Source organism: Vulpes vulpes, chromosome 2 (genome assembly GCF_048418805.1).
Source record: "Vulpes vulpes isolate BD-2025 chromosome 2, VulVul3, whole genome shotgun sequence".
NCBI classification, from domain to species: domain Eukaryota; kingdom Metazoa; phylum Chordata; class Mammalia; order Carnivora; family Canidae; genus Vulpes; species Vulpes vulpes.
The window spans coordinates 154558426-154575110 of NC_132781.1; the positions used below are offsets into that span (position 1 = coordinate 154558426).

The window sequence follows — 16685 nt, forward strand, 5'->3', positions numbered from 1 at the left end:
TATAACTTACATTTCCCTAATGACTAATAATGTTAAGCTTCTTTTATGTGTTTATTGGCCATCTGTGTATCTTCTCTGAAGAGATATCTACTCAAATCCTTGCTCGTTTATTACTCAGTTCTAAGAAGTCTTTATATATTCTGGACACTAGACTATTACATAATCCATGTTTAGAACAGATCCATCATCCCCAAAAGATCCCTTATGCTTGTTTGCAGTTCCCACTCTCACCTCAAGTGCCAGGCAATCATTATGCTGCTCTCTGTGTATTTTGGGTAAACTCCTCCTGCCAATGAAATCTAGTCTTCTAAATATGGTGAGATTATGGGAGAGTTCATCCTGCCTTTTGGAAGCCCTGGGATCAGCTTCTAGCATGTCATGTACAGCTCTGGAATTCAGCAAACGTCCTGTGAGAAAACCATCATGTACTTGGGGTTCTCAGGTTTCCAGTGAGCCTTGTAACTAAGAGCCTTGTGATTTTCTTTTCCTCAGCAGCAGAGCTCTTCTGCATGGCCCAAACCAATCCTGTTTCAGGCCCAGAATCCAAAAATGCCCTCAGGGAAGAAAATGGCCAAACCATCAGTTCACCTCAGAAAGGCTTCCTTCTTTGAAATTCCAATTTGTTTAGTCCTTATTGCTTTTTGTTCTCATTTTAAAATGTTATTTGGTGTTTTTTGTTAATTGCAGTATGAATGTTGTGTTGGTGTGACCTACTATATCCTACCTATCAATTACTGTAAGCTTTTAAGTCTTTGTATCTTGTCAGGCAAGCTTCCTAGGTTTCCCACCCCTCTCCAGATATTTATGGGCTATGGAGGGGCATAATTCTTCCATTATGAATTTTAAAAATCCCATTTGTCTAGTTCACACACACACACTCGAGTTTTTGTTGGAAAACCTATTGAATTTATAAATTACTTGAGATAGAACTGAAACTCTTAAGACTCTTAAGCTCCCTATTCATGAACATGGTATACCTATCAATTGAGCAAATTTCTATTAGGTCCTTTGATAATATTTTGCACTTCATAAAGGAATTGCATTTTTATTAGATTTGATCTAGGATTAATAAATTTATAATTAAAAGATTAGTTGATCTTTTAAAGCATTTTATTTTTTTAGATTAGGTAATATATGTAACAAACTTCTCAAATCTCAAAAAAGTATACAATTTCCCATTTTCCTCAGTCACCCAGGTTTTGTCCAGAAATGTCATCCAATGTTACTAGTTTATTAATTTTAATATGGTTAATATTAGTATATGGTAATTATATTTTTTCAATATTATATCAATTAATCTGGCTGAATTTTTAAATAATATTTTTATTTTTTTTAATTTCCTTTATGTGTATGCATCATCTACAAAGAGCAGCCATTTGGTCACTTCTTTTCCATTCCCTATTCTTTCTACAGATTTTCCTGCATTGGCTAGGATGCTTCTAGTATAAAGTAGCTGTAAAAAATAGCTAAATAATAGCTGTAATGGAAGCCAATCCTTCCTGTCTTATTCCTGGCTTTAATGGGGGGGGGGGGGGGGGGGCTTCTGTTTCATATTTATATATGAAGTTTGCTGTAGGTTCTTGGCAGATAGCTTTATTAGGTTAAAAAAAATTTTTGCCTCTGGCACTACTTTGCTAAGAATGAGAATCATGAAAGTTTTTATTAAATTATTTTATGCACTTACTGAGATAATCATATCATTTTTCCCCTTTAATTTATTAAATGTGTTGAATCACCCACTCATGGAAAAAAGTAGTCTCAAGTAAAACACTTTTACCCAGGCTGTTATTTATTTTCATGAGAGGGGAAAAAAGAACCTTTTATGATAGTGAAAATATACTTTATTTTTTTAATACAATAGCTGCCAGCAATATACTGGTTCTAGAGAGAGAAAAGAAAATACAAGCATTCTATAATAAGCTTTCATTTGCCTTTTCAAGTAATTCTCAAGAAAATATTCCAATTCTGTTCAACATTAGGACTTAGGGAGCTGAAATTTTTTCCATGATAAAAATATAATTTTGATAGCCCCAATCTTGATCATTTATAAAGGATGGAATTTTAAAAGTCCATATATTTTGTATATCAATAATGAATGCTTCCCTCTCTGAATCAAATACTGATTATAACCAGTGTAAGAAAATGGTTAATCAAAAAACTTGATGAAATGTGTATCAAAATGTTCATGAAAAAATACATTGCTATTTCTTCTCATTTTTTACCTTGTAGATATTTTCTAAATGGATATTTTAAATGTACAGAAATAAAAGCTATCTACATAATTCTGGAGAGATTCAAAACTCAACAGATGTTAAAAATGTCTAAATTCTAGAGTTGATCAACTTAGTGTAAGAATAAAAGGTCAGAAATCTCTTAATTGTACACAAATTGCTCAAGAGTTTAAAGATAAATTGTGTAAGCCAAGTTATCAAGAAATCAAATCTTACACGATTTTCACCACAAAAGTCAATGATCCTAATAAAAGACAGCAAAAGGGTATAGAAAATCTGCATCTAAATTTTTTTTTAAAGGAAGTTATATCAACTGAAATAGTAAAGAGCTTTCCAACTGTTCAACACAAAAATTTCTCAGAATTCCTTGGAAATTAGTGAGTTTCCATTCAGACTCTAATCTTGTTGAAGTGGAACAGAAGGGTTCTTTAAGTAAAGGGGGAAATGATTTAGTAGTTGTAGAATATCAGATGATCTGCGTTATATCAGTTCATACACTACATGAATTCCCACGAAAACTTTCATGCCCTAAAATCTCCCAAGATTTTAAGCTATGATCTTTCCACAAGTATAAGATGGGGGGGGAAAAATCATGTTCTGGGATCATTCTTTTTACTACCTTTTGTCCATTTGCCAATCTCAATTTCACTTAACTAACTTCCCTGATAAAGTAGTTGTCTTTCTACATCAAAATCATAATAGACAGACCTCTCTTCCTTGGACATCCAGAGAGATAGCCAAGTACAGTCATGAGATAAATGTTTAAAAGGACAAAAGAATAAATATCCAAAGTGAAAATACTTCACAATTGAATTTCAGAATGTGGTTTCCATCCCTCTATTTTGAGGAATGTATCTCTGTCCTCATTAGCCCCTCTATTGTGCACCACTTAGTCCACTACTCACTTGAAAGAACAGATCTCCTTTCTCTAGAATCTTGTTCATACTTTGAGCCATGAGGAGAGGTTCAGTATCACCTGAATGCCAAGTTGCTACTACTCTGAAAGGAGGTGAGAAGTGGTGATGGCTGCCTGTGTCCAGGCGCACACATGACATTTTCACCCACTGAAATTCTACAGCTACTGCTATAGAATTTCTCAGTGATAATCTAAGTGCTTTTCTTGGAACCAGATTAAATCATTATCCAATATTTAATTACAAAAAGGTAAGTGCCCGAACTTTTGATCAGCAATAAACAGTTCTAAGAAAGGCAAGGCAAAGAAGCCTCCCTGAGCCAAATGGATACAATGTGGAGCTTATCTTTCTATACCAAGCTAATTACTGATTTAAAAATGTAGTAAATGCTTATAAAAATTAGGCCGCTTCCATAATGCCAGTGATGAATAAATGTTAACACACCAAAGGGGGGAAAAACATTGCCATTTTACAGCAATAATATACTTAAATTTCCAAAAACAGCATATGAGAAATAGCACTCCTTAAACAAGTTACATATAAAAAATTACCAAAAATGCATTATAGTCACAACCAGAGTCTTTGGAGCAGGACTTAGAAAGTACATTTTTTTAAAAAATGAATAAATACATAGCAAACTTTGTTTTATTTTTACCAAGTTCATCCTCCCTTGTTAGAGCACAAATCATTCCTGGTTTAGGACTTCAATTAAAAAAAAAAAATACAGAGTGCTGTTCCTCAATGTGGCTTTAGAAAAATTTAAGCGAAGGAAGTACAATGATGGAGATTAGGCAAAACTGCAGTAAATACTTACTCACCATAAGAACTATAATTTAGTCCAAAAGGAGTGAATCATCCTCTACCCAAAGTTTAACAGTCAACAGGGGTAGAATGGGAAAGCTATAATGTGTTTTATCTTTTTAATATAGAATGGATAATGGCTTCTTTACATTATCCATAATTTATTAAATAGGCTTCAGAAACAAAATTCTGCTTGACATTTTGACAAACCCACTCTACATTCCTTAGGTTAATTTTTGTGTTAATTTTTACATTACTAGTCATTGTACTGCTATAGCTAAATCAACTAAATGTCAGTTCATGTAGTGTTACTCAAAAGATCTACAGACAGCAGGGTCTATGCTGACCTAAAAAGCTTTTTAAAATAAAAGAGGAAAGCAATTAAAGTTTCAAATGAATGGCACTGGGCAAAATACATACAAAAAAAAAACAACACATTTAGAGAGTAGCAGGTGCCCACTGGTTTTTCTCATATAGATAAAATACTTGAGGAAGATCTGGAGAATATCATCCCTTTCTCTAAACTTGTAGCTTCTACATAGTGTCAGATGTTATAACTGGTATGAAGGATAAATGCTTTTAGGCAAAAGTAAAAATCCATGTACAAAGTAAAACAGCAAAATCTGTAGTGACTTTCTGTAGAAGGCTCTCTTCATTGGTGGTAACATACCCAGGACAGACTGAATAGAAACACAGTATTCTGATACAGTAGCAATCCTTTCATATACTCTTAGTAAATATTATACAATTCCCAAAATACATAAATATTCCTTGTACCATGCATTGTGCACTAGTTTGGGGCTGACTGATGAGGTCGTGGGTACTATTTTAACAATTAAACACTGCACCCCAGAAGTTCTGCCTGCCATCTGTACACAGTGAGCAGACATGATGGTGAGGGCTCCGGAGGGATGCCAATCTGCCTCTCAAGTGAAGAGTGCGGCGGAGTGTCTCCGAATCAGAGGAGAGGAGGGTAGGGGGTAAGGGAGGGAGGCAGGGTAAAGAATTTTAACATAATACTGCTTAGGAGTGTATATTTAAAGATAGCTACTATACCTTGTCTATCCTTTACCCTAATCTTGAATAACTGCACGTTCATGCAAAATAAAATTTCTACTTTATAGGAACAGGAGCAGTCTGTTAGGAAAAGCATATTTTTAGGGGAAGATACAAAGACATCTCTCTCGTAAGTGATATTTTACTTGGTAAGTCTTTTGGCTACATCACTATACGCTATTTCAACCTCCTTATCACTGGGACAGGTATTGGTAAACTCATCCCTACTATAAGCATTAGTTAAGTATCTCCAGATGCCAGTCATTCCTTTTGGAATATCAAAGTTGCGGTATTTTTTGGCCACCACCTGAAATACAAAGAGATCAAAAGTTAACATTTATTTTCCATGACTTGTAAACCAGACTTATCTCTGATTTTAGGGCATACTAATTCTGTGAATCTCTGAGAACGGCTTCTATTTGAAAGGAAGTTACCTTCATTCTAACTAGAGTTTTAAATAATGACAAGGACTGCAAAGTACATCAGAACTTCAGTAATGTGACAGGGATTGCAAAAGCCTGCCCTGGTGACCCAGAGAGACAGCCATGTGTCATCCCCAGGTAAATACTTTAAAGCACACACACGGTTTTAGATCTCTGTTTTCCTTGGTCTGGAGCTTTACCTCACAATTAGTGTTTACTAGTATTCTATTTAGCACAGTGTCTTACACAATAAATGATCAGTAAATATTTTCTTTGCCTTGTATAGAAATAACCAGGTGATCACAGAACAGAATTTGACAATGTAAGTGAGCACAGCAAACTCCAATTCAAAGTTACTGCTACACTTTTGAATTTTTAGACAGCCACAGGAAAAAAAAATTCTTTCCCATATGCCTGAATTTTAAGACATACTTTTCCATTTAATTAATAACTCTAGGGAATTCCAACTGTTACCTAAATAGCATTAAGTTATACCATTCAGGGTTGCTAGCCATGTATCAGGAGATCAAAAAAAATTTATACACAATGAAAAGTGCTATCGTAGTAAACCGAGAATACCCAGTCTAATGGCAATGTGACACCACATCTTACAGACCTACCTTGACAATATGCAGTTTGGGAAGCAGGTTGCAATCAGCTAATGTCATTTCATTGCCATCCAGAAATTTACGTGTAGAAAACTTAATGTCCTCCATGCTATTCTCATCAATTTCATCAGGGAGGGGAGAATTCAGATATTCATCCAGTTTCTGTAGGGTTTTCAAGAGACCCCTCTCCAATGCTGAAAGAAAGAAAGAGGATACTGTAAGAAGGAAAACCACCCACGCCCTAAAGTAGAAGCATTAATCTTTCAGTCAATAACTATTTTATCAAATGCTTACTCTGACATGTAGCACTGTGGAACAAGAAAGACAAGGTTCCTGCTCTCCTGGAGCTTATTTACACAGGGTGAGGAGTGAGACAAACGAGTACATTTGTTCAGGTAAATACAGAAATGAGCATGACAATTTCAGAAACTGGAATCTGTAAAAACTCAGTAACTAAATGCCCTACTAACGAACACACTATGGCCCAACACAGTTGATGTTTAAACTAGAAACATGAGTAAGAAAAGGCAAACCTATTAATTCAAATCCAGGGAAGAAAATCTTGCCAAGACAGAGATTCTTGCCCTGAATTTTAATTCTGTTTCCCCAGGAATACTTGGATTTATCACCAAGAAACATGTTAAGATACTCCAATACAGACAATCCAAGCAGAAAGCCTGAAGTTTTTAAACTGTCTTATACACAAGAAGCCAAGGACAGCATTATTTTATAATAACATGGAAAACACAGAGGTCAGATTAGAGAATCCAATTTACAAAAGTCAATCAGGAGGCTCTTTAGCCAAATAGATTAAGATGCCATGATTGTTCTAATTCAGACACAAGTGGGACAAAGCTAGCCTGAATACCTGGAATGTCGTTGGAGAGGAATGTGGAATAATAACAGACAGGGCTTCCATCATCCTTTCTTCTTACCCCTTACTTTCCAGGCCCACCTTCACCCCCCACTCCCAGAATGAACAAGCTCACACTGATGACTACAGTGGTTGGCCAGAAAAGAAAGCTATATTTAGGTGACCATCAATACAGTTATAAGTTTGAATGAATTTGGTTCCACTGGAGAAAAAGACAGAAGTTTTATATGCTACATATTAGATATTTCACCAGCAACATATATATGTCCTAACCAAAACCTCTTCTTCCAAAATACTCCCATCCACTCTCCTTCGGTCCCCTCCAACAGTCCAGACAACAGATCTAGCAGTCTCAGCTAGATAAGGGGCTATAGGCATAAAAAGAAGTAAGTGGACTTTAGAGGTAACTTAGGACATAAAATCCAACAGAACTTGGAAACAAAACAATATGGAAAAAGGATAGATGTTTTCAGCAAAATACAGATGTGAGTTCCTACTACACGCTAACTCTTACTCTAAGCATCGTTAAATTCACTCTTGAACAATGCAGTTTGCATTTACATTTTGGGGAGCGGGAGTAGCACAGAGAAACGGTTAGCAAACGATTCCCAGGGCAATGCTGGTAGCATTTGCTGAAACATTTACTGCCTAAAGAAGCAGGTTCGGGGAATGCAGACACCAGTTCAGTATATGCTGACTCTGAGGTGTCTGTGAGTCATTTGAGTAGAGGCATCCCGATACAGTTGGGCTACAGTGTCTGGAACAGTCTGGGTTAGAGCAGCATGTTTATAAATCCTGAGAACATAAATGAACACTGAAGTCACATTGCTAGCGTGCAAAAATACAACTGATTCTTATAATGGCCTCACATCCAATAACCCCGCTAAGTGATTTTTTTATTCTTATAGTTTATCTGTAGATTCTTTTGGATTTTCTATGTATACAATTCTATTGCTTAAAAATAATGACAAATTTGTTCCTTCCTTTACAATTCTCATATCTTTTATTTCTTTTTCTTGCCTACTGTATCGGCCAAGACCTCCGCTACAATGCTGAACAGAAGTAGTGACAGTGAATACCACCTCCTAGTTCCTGGTCTCAAAGGAAACCTTCTGGTAGTTCCCTATTATGTATGGTTATTTGCTAGAGCTTTTTTTTGTAGATTCTCTGCCAAATTAAGGCAGGTCTCTCCTATATTTCCTTTGTTAAGACAAAAAAAAAAATCATTTTACCATAACTATCAAATTTTATCAAGTACTTTTTCTGCTTCTACTGAAATATTTTTCTCCTTTATTCTATTAATTTATACAGATATTTTAATGTTGAAATAATCTTCTGTTCCTGAGTTAAACCCCATTTGGTTGTATGTAACACCATTTGTCATCTTGCTGGAGTAGGTATATTTTATTTTAGACTTTTGCATCTAGTTCAGGAGAGACTGGCCTGTAATGGTCTTTCTTTTGATGTTCTTGTGTGGTCTGAGCGTCAAGGTTGATCTCAAAAAGCTGGGAAGTATCTTCCTCTCTTCTGTTCCCTGGAAGAGTATGTGCAACAGTGATATTACTTCGTCCCCAAATGCTTAGGAGAGTGCATCAGTGGAGCTATTTGGATCTGGAATTTCTTTTATGAAACGGTTTCCAATTACAGATATAAGACTATTCACGTTTTAATGCCTCCTATAGTAATTTTGTTATACTATACTTACTGTAAATTTAATTGTTTTCAAATTTATAAACATGAAAATTTTCATAATATCCTCTAAAAATCACTTCAATGTAAGATCTGTAGCAATCTCCTGTTATTCCTAATATTGGTTACTGCGGCCTTTCTCACTTTTCTGGATTTTTCTTGTCAAGAATTTATCAATTTTTATTATTTATTAGACTTTTTAAAGAACTTTTAGCTCTGCTGATCCTCTGCTATGTTTCTTTCAAGGAAATCTGTTCATTAGTATTTCCTTTCTTCCACCTTATTGAGTTTAATTTGCTGATCTTTTTTTATCTAAACCCTCAAAGTGGAGACTTTCCGATTTCCAATCTGTTTTTCTAAATTTCCCTCTAAGCACAGTGTTAGCCATATCTCATGAATTCAGACCTGCTGTCTTTTCATAATTTTATTTTTCTTCAGCACATGGGTTCCTAGAAACATACTGCTAAGTTTTCAAAGATACAGAAATTTTCTAGCTGTGCTTTTGCCACTGATCTCTGGCTTCTTTTCTTTGTGGTCAGAAAAAAATATTCTTTATGATTACAATTTGTATTTTTTGGAAAATTTTTCAGATTTGCTTTATGGCCCAGCTTTATGGTCAATTTTGACAGTGTTCTACGTGCATTTGAAAAACAGATGCAATTTTCTGCAGTTGTCGGGTACAGTGTTCTGTGTACATATCAGTGGGACCATAGGTGTTCGTTGTGCTGTTCATTCTGCTCTCGGATTTTTTCCTTCTGGCTAATTCTAACACTTACTAAAGGAGTGAATTCAAATCTCCCACCAAACTGTGGATTAGTTTCTCACTCTTTTAGTTCTGTCAATTGGGCTTACATATTTTCAGGCTAGGTATTTAGTGACACAAATTTAAATCATCTTATCTTTCAGGTAGATTAACCTTTTAAATCAGTTTAAAACATGTTTCATTATCTCTGGTGCTTCTCTCCTTAAAGTCTCTTTTGCCCAGTATCAGTGCAGCTTTGCCAACTTCTTGGTTAGTATTTACACTACTTCACTTTCACCTTTCCTGGATATGGGTGTATGTTTTACATATATATGTGTATTCACTCTTGTACCGAAGGAACATATTTTTGAGCCAGCTGGCAAATGATGTCTTCCATTTGGAGTACTTAAGTCATTTACATTGAATATAATTACTACAAACTTTGACTTAAATCTGTCATCATACATTTTGATTTCTACTTATTCTGTGTTCTTCTTTCATGCTTCTTTGGATTAAGTTTTTTTAAATTATTATTAATTTCTCCTTCTATTAGTGTGTTATTAAACAGTCTTCTACTAGTCTTTGTTCCCCAGACTTATTAAAGTTTACTTATAACTTTCACCCCCTTCCAGGATAACTTCACAGTTATCTTGAGGGCCTCAGGATACTACCACCACTAACTTCTCTCCTCTCCTATAAGCTACTATGGTCATGTATATTAATTTGACATATTTTAAATTCCACAAGGCATTACTGTTTTAAATAGACAGTATCATTTATACTTTATAACATATTTATACTACTTTTTGCTTTCCTTCCTTCTTGCACCTCTTGGTGCTCATCTGAAATCATTTTCCTTCTGCCTGAAGAACTATGTTAAGTATTTTAGTGGGAGTCTACTGAGATAAGTATTCAGTTTCTGTTCATTTAAAAATATCTATCTTGGGATGCCTGGGTGCCTCAGTGGTTGATTACCGGCCTTCGGCTCAGGGCGTGATCCTGGAGTCCTGGGATTGAGTCCTACATCGGGCTCCCTGCATGAAGCCTGCTTCTCTTTCTGCCTATGTCTCTGCCTCTCTCAATGTCTCTCGTGAATAAATAAGTAAAATCTTTAAAAATAAATAAATATGTCTACTTCACCTTCACTTTTTTAGAATTCATAAATAATGTCTTTATTACATTCTTATAGCATTTTTCAGCTGAAACACTTGGTGAATATATAGTAGAATTAATTCTCAGAACAGCCATGAGACAGAGGAAGATTAGATAATATCCCATTTTTAAGATACTGAAATGAAGGAGTAGAGAATCTGCCTTATTCTGAACATCAAAGAAAAGAGACCTGACTGATATCTTAGAGAATGTAAAATGTGTTACAATTACTTGGAATTGTAAACCGAATGGTGAATTTTAGAGGTTCACAAAAAAGGTAGTAAGAAAAAGCTGACTGGTTTAGTAAGTATATGAATCCAGGGCAGTAAGTATAAATGTCATATCTTGAGGCAAAAACAAAAAAATTGTTTGGATGTGGTTGCTTTTGCTTTTGGAGAGTATTTCATTACTTACAGAATTCTAATTTACTTTCTTTTAAAAGAAAGTAAATTAGGTCTTTCTCCGAAGATCCCGTAAGATTGTCTTCTGGACTCTATTGCTTCTGTTGAGAATCAATGCTCACTCTCACTGCTTTTATCTTGAAGAGCCTTCTCTCTGCCACTTTTAAGACTCTATCTGGTTTTCAGCAGGTGCCTATGGTACACACAGGTGTAGTTCTCTTTATATTTGTCCTGCTTGGGTTGTGTAATGTTGGACTCCACGGCTTGTTATCTTTCATCAGTTTTGGAAAATTCTTGGCAATTACTTCTAACTATACCTTTGACTCCATTTCCCTCTCCTTCTGGGACTCTACCTATATATACAGTCAAAGTCTTTTCACTGTGCTCCACAAGGCTTACTCTTTTCTCTGTTATTTTTGGGTTTTTGTGTTGTTGTTGTTGTTGTTTTGGTCCTTTTGTCTCTGTGCTTCCATTTGCTATTTCTTTCTGACCTATCTTCCAGTTCATTAATTCTTCATCACTAATCTGTTCAATTCATATATTGAATTCATAATTTCAGATAAATTTTTAAATTCTAGAACTTCCATCTGGTTTTTCATAATGTCCAGTTCTTATTTAAAATTTTCCACATTGTTCTTTTACCTTTGAATATCTATATTATAGCTAAAGTCAGTGTCTGGTAGCTGAATACCTTGTAGTTTTTAATACATTTTAAAAATATGTATTTTTAAATACATATTTTAATGTATTTTTACATTAAAATATGGGCTCCTCTTCTTGGGCTCCATGCTGGGCATGGAGCCTGCTTAAGATTCTCTCTCTTGGGATCCCTGGGTGGTGCAGCGGTTTGGCGCCTGCCTTTGGCCCAGGGCGCGATCCTGGAGACCCGGGATCGAATCCCACATCGGGCTCCCGGTGCATGGAGCCTGCTTCTCCTTCTGCCTGTGTCTCTGCCTTTCTCTCTCTCTCTTTCTCTCTCTCTCTCTCTCTCTGTGACTATCATAAATAAATAAATAAATAAATAAATAAATAAATAAATAAATAAAATTCTCTCTTTAAAAAAAAAGTATTAGTTATGCTCAGTCTTCTAATATGAGCACTGTTAGATTTTTAGAGTTGTTAAAATCTTAAACTCAGGGCTGGTTTATATTAAACTAATAGTCTACTAAATCATGAACCTCTTCCTTCTAATTCTTGTTATTAAATCAATGCATTATTCTTGCTTCCCCAACTGCACTATATTTTCTTTGAAGATAAAGTCTGTATCTTTTTCTTCCTCTATATATCCCCTAAATTTCATAGCATTATACCCAAGCACAAATTAGACATCTGATCAACATCTGCCCCAGACTGAGAAAGGTCAATAATTAAATGTAAAAGTTTAGAGGTTCTTAAATGTCTAGAGAAGATTCAAAAAGAAATCAGGTAAAAATGTAGACTAGATACTTTTAAAGTCAGATGAATGGAGACATTTATTATATCTTTGTGGGAAGGTGAAAACGAGGTAGGAACTGCATATTGCTATAGAACATAAGCACCATTTTTTAAGAGATTTGTTTATTTATTTATTCATGAGAGACAGAGAGACAGGCAAAGACATAGGCAGAGGGAGAAGCAGTCCTAATGCGGGACTCAATCCCTGAGTTCTGAGATCACGACCTGAGCCAAAGACAGACACTCAACCGCTGAGCCACCCAGGTGCCCCTAAGAGCCATTTTAAAATGTAAAGAAGAATTGGTAAAAATTTTACTTACATAAATATCAAAGAAATTGGAATGTATGTATGTCAAGTGATAGATGACAGATCAAAGAACTATCTATTTTCTTAATAAAAGGTCACTCTAGCCATAGCCACAATCAACCTAGTTTCTTAGGGAAAAGAATTAAGCAGGAGGACACCGGAACCCAGTAAAATAAACTTGAGGAGTTGAGTTCAATTGCAACTGTGGAATGTCAAATGCAACTGTGGAATCAAGGCATTTAAAAATAAAAGATAAAAAACACAAAAGCAATAAATATAACCCTTCACTGATTACATACAAGTTATTGATCATGCATGTAGTCATGAAATATTAAATTTATAAATTAACAAGAGAATGAATTATGAGAAACAGCTTGTAGGTTAGTAAGGAGTCCACGGCGTGTTGGAAAACTTTTCATGGTTGTACTTAAATGGGGTTAGGGGTGGTGAGAACGAAAGGACAACAGAATCTCAGGACTGTAAAAGCACCAAATTAAAGATTCAATATACCGCCTATCAAAATCAGTGAATACAGAATAAATAAATACACACGTTAGACATAAGGATTTTTTCTTTGATCAGATTACAATGAGCAGTATGGCCTCTACAGAAGATAATACTCCTTGAATTCAAACACTGAAGCAAAGTCTCAAATGGCACTCGAAAGGTATTGGCAAGTCCGGGCAAATTTATGATCTTCGAACTGCTCTAAATTCACCCTTTCCCTGAATTATCTTTCAAATGTATCTAACAGAAAAATAAAATATTCTAAATTTACAAGGTTTGAAGCATAATGTTTATAATCCCAGATGTAATACACAGACTAAAATTAAGAACCTGGAGAAACATTAGAATTACTATTCTTTCTATAATTTTGGACCTAGTAAGACACCTGCAATGAAGTTGCACTGCTGTACCCCACTAGAATGTAAGTGATTTTTCATTAAGAATCTCAGAATAATTTGCTTCGACGTGGATGGAACTGGAGGGTATTATGGTGAGTGAAATAAATCAGTCGGAGAAGGACAAACATTATATGGTCTCATTCATTTGGGGAATATAAAAAATAGTGAAAGGGAATAAAGGGGAAAGGAGAGAAAATGAGTGAAAATATCAGTGAGGGAGACAGAAAATGAGAGACACCTAACTCTGGGAAACCAACAAGGGGTGGTGGAAGAGGAGGTGGGCGGGGGTTAGGGTGACTGGGTGATGGGCACTGAGTGGGGCACTTGACGGGATGAGCACTGGGTGATATGCTATATGCTGGCAAATTGAACTCCAATAAAAAATAAATAATTTTTAAAAAGAATCTCAGAATAAAGGGTATATTGTTGCAAAAAAGAATGGAGAATTACTTTGATTCCATTTTTACTTAACAACAGGAGGAAGGCCAACAAAACAAAGAAAAACAGAGGTGCTGAGAGGTAATAAGAGCATCATTCAATAAACATAATGAAGTTTTGAAGACAAACCACGAAGCAATCCGATTAAGATAAAGAAAATGCTAAGAGTAACCACTAGAAGGCAGTAGCAAGCCATGAGAAAGTAGCTCCTTGTCTTAGCACTATTCTTTTCTAATATCCCAGCTGTGGTAATGCTGGTATCTCTAAGAAGGTATTTGAAGAGCTCTCCAAAAAATTAGTACGTAATTGTACTAGAGGCCATCCAATTAGTTTTAAATTAATTTTAAAAATCAAAACACCCTTTTTTTTTTTGCCTGTGAGACTATAGCAAAATTTTAACACACACACACACACACACACGCACGCACACACACACACACACACACACACACACACACACACAAACACATACCCTTGCCGGGGCAGAAATGTGGGGAAATGAATACTTTCACATTGGTGGGAATATAAACTGGCATACACTTTTGAGGAACAAAAACCTTCTGACCTATTTGGAATCTAGCACAAGGACAGTCACTGGCAGAACTGTTTGTCACAATAAAAAAAATTGAGACCGTCCAGATGACTATTTTTCAATAGGAAAATAGTTAAATAATAATCCATATTATCGAACATTAAGCGATATTTTTTAAAAATAAGGAAGATCTCTCTTTTGATATGGAAGGACTTCTACCACATAATATGTGAAAAGGACAATTGCAGAACATAAATATACACATACTCACACACAATATTTGCAGAATTACCTAGAAAAAAGGATCAATACTACTGTCAGGGAAGAGCTCAAATGAGGTTAAGAAGGGACACTGAAATGTTATTAAATTTATTTCTAAACTATTTGAACTTTTTCAGTGACCAAACACTACTCAATTACTTATATAATTTAAACGAGTAAATGCAAGACAGAAAGCATTAAATGTAAGATGACCAAATCTGCTGTAGAAAAAGAACATAATTCCCAGTAAAGAAAACAAAAATTATGAGCCCTTACAAAGAGAAAACCATATTTTAAATTGTTAAAATATATTTCACTGCTAATTTCAACAAAGAGTAATGTTACACAAACAACTTTTAAAGGCCAGTAGAAAACAGGGAGAGGTCAGGAGTATTTAAAGATGATTAAATAGACAATTCGGTTCCATAGCTACAAGGATGAACAACCATCCTCTGGTTCCAAACTTCCACAGACAGAGTAACAAAGAGGGAGGGAAACAGGCAAGGAGGGAATTCTGAACCAAAAGGAACTACTGAGAGCCTATAGATTCCTTGCCTCCACTTAAAAATAAGAATTTGGGGATGCCTGGGTGGCTCAGCGGTTAAGCGTCTGCCTTTGGCCCAGGATGTGATCCTGGAGTCCCTGGATCGAGTCCCTGCATGGAGCTTCCTGCATGGAGCCTGCTTCTCCCTCTGCCTGTGTCTCTGCCTCTCTCTCTCTGTCTCTCATGAGTAAATGAATAAAATCTTTAAAAATAATAATAAGAAGAAGAATTTGGACATTATGAAATATGCCTTAGAAGGTATAATGGCAGATTTCATCACCACTAAATTCATTGAGCTCTTAAAAATATTATAAATACTAACACACTAATAAATTATCTATTAATTACATTTGGGAGCTTAATAATTTATACAGGTTAATGAAATCACAGAAGTGAAAAAAAGTAGATCTGAGACAAGTCATATCCAACCCATTCCCATAAAAAGAATTACCTATTAATTTCTTTTAACACTTCAAAAGATTATACAAACTTACTCCCAATCAACTTGGGCATGTTACCAAAAGAATTCATTCATTCATTCGATCTTTCTTTCTTTTTTATCTCTCTACTGTATTTCCCTTTATTTCATTCTTTAAGCCCTATTTATTTTGTACCCTATCTAGGCACTGACCCTTCTCTTTCACTGGCCAAATATCACAGCATTTAGGCATCTAATCCCTTATGTCTTAAAATTGTTCAAACATATCGAATTTTGGAAAATATTCCATAGGGTGGTAAAACTAATCAAAACCTTGCCTACTTGGATTTACCATGTAAAATGACAAATCTATCTCTATGTAAAGGGTTTGTAGTTTGGAGGAAGAAGGAGCTGGAACACTAACTTTCAAGGCTTGTTTAAGGTATTTTATTACACTAAACACACAGACAAGACACCTCCAACAAATCTACATACACTCAGCTCCAAAGTAATTTGGAATATTGTTTTCTAAAGTCTCCTGGCAGTGACAGGTCCTATGGGGAAAGTTGCCTGGCAACTGGAATTCTTATTTACCAATAAGTAATTTAATATAAAGCCTTCTAAGCTATACACTGTATGATCCATTATGTTGTTGGTTCTTATCGGTTACATTCTAAGGACAGTAAGCGTAGGTGGCTACTTAAGACAGTAACAAACTAATAGGAAAAAATAGAATACAAAGTTATACTTAAATGAGTCACTTTCTCCCCTCCCTGTTCACTCCCCTCTCCCATCCCCAAAGCAACTGTTTGGTTTTGTTTGTGGGTTTTTTTTTAAGCAAACACATTTTATTCCCCTTTCCTCCCCACCAAGTGTCTAAAGAAATTCAACCACCCTCCAGCTTCCAAAAGCTACACAGAGAAATAAAAACATTATGAATTTAATTCAAGGCATCC

General features: G+C 35.3%; 1 protein-coding gene across 1 annotated transcript in view; it reads right to left on the bottom strand.

The window, feature by feature from the left end:
• Positions 1–1771: 1771 nt before the first annotated feature.
• Positions 1772–16685, bottom strand: part of CLIC4 (chloride intracellular channel 4) — a 70639-nt gene continuing 55725 nt past the window's right edge. The window contains exons 5-6 of the mRNA XM_072750717.1: positions 6045–6226; positions 1772–5309 (exon numbers count right to left, since the gene is read on the bottom strand). Coding sequence (XP_072606818.1) covers positions 5145–5309; positions 6045–6226 — 347 coding nt within the window. The 3' untranslated portion in view covers positions 1772–5144. The remainder of the gene's footprint in view (positions 5310–6044; positions 6227–16685) is intronic.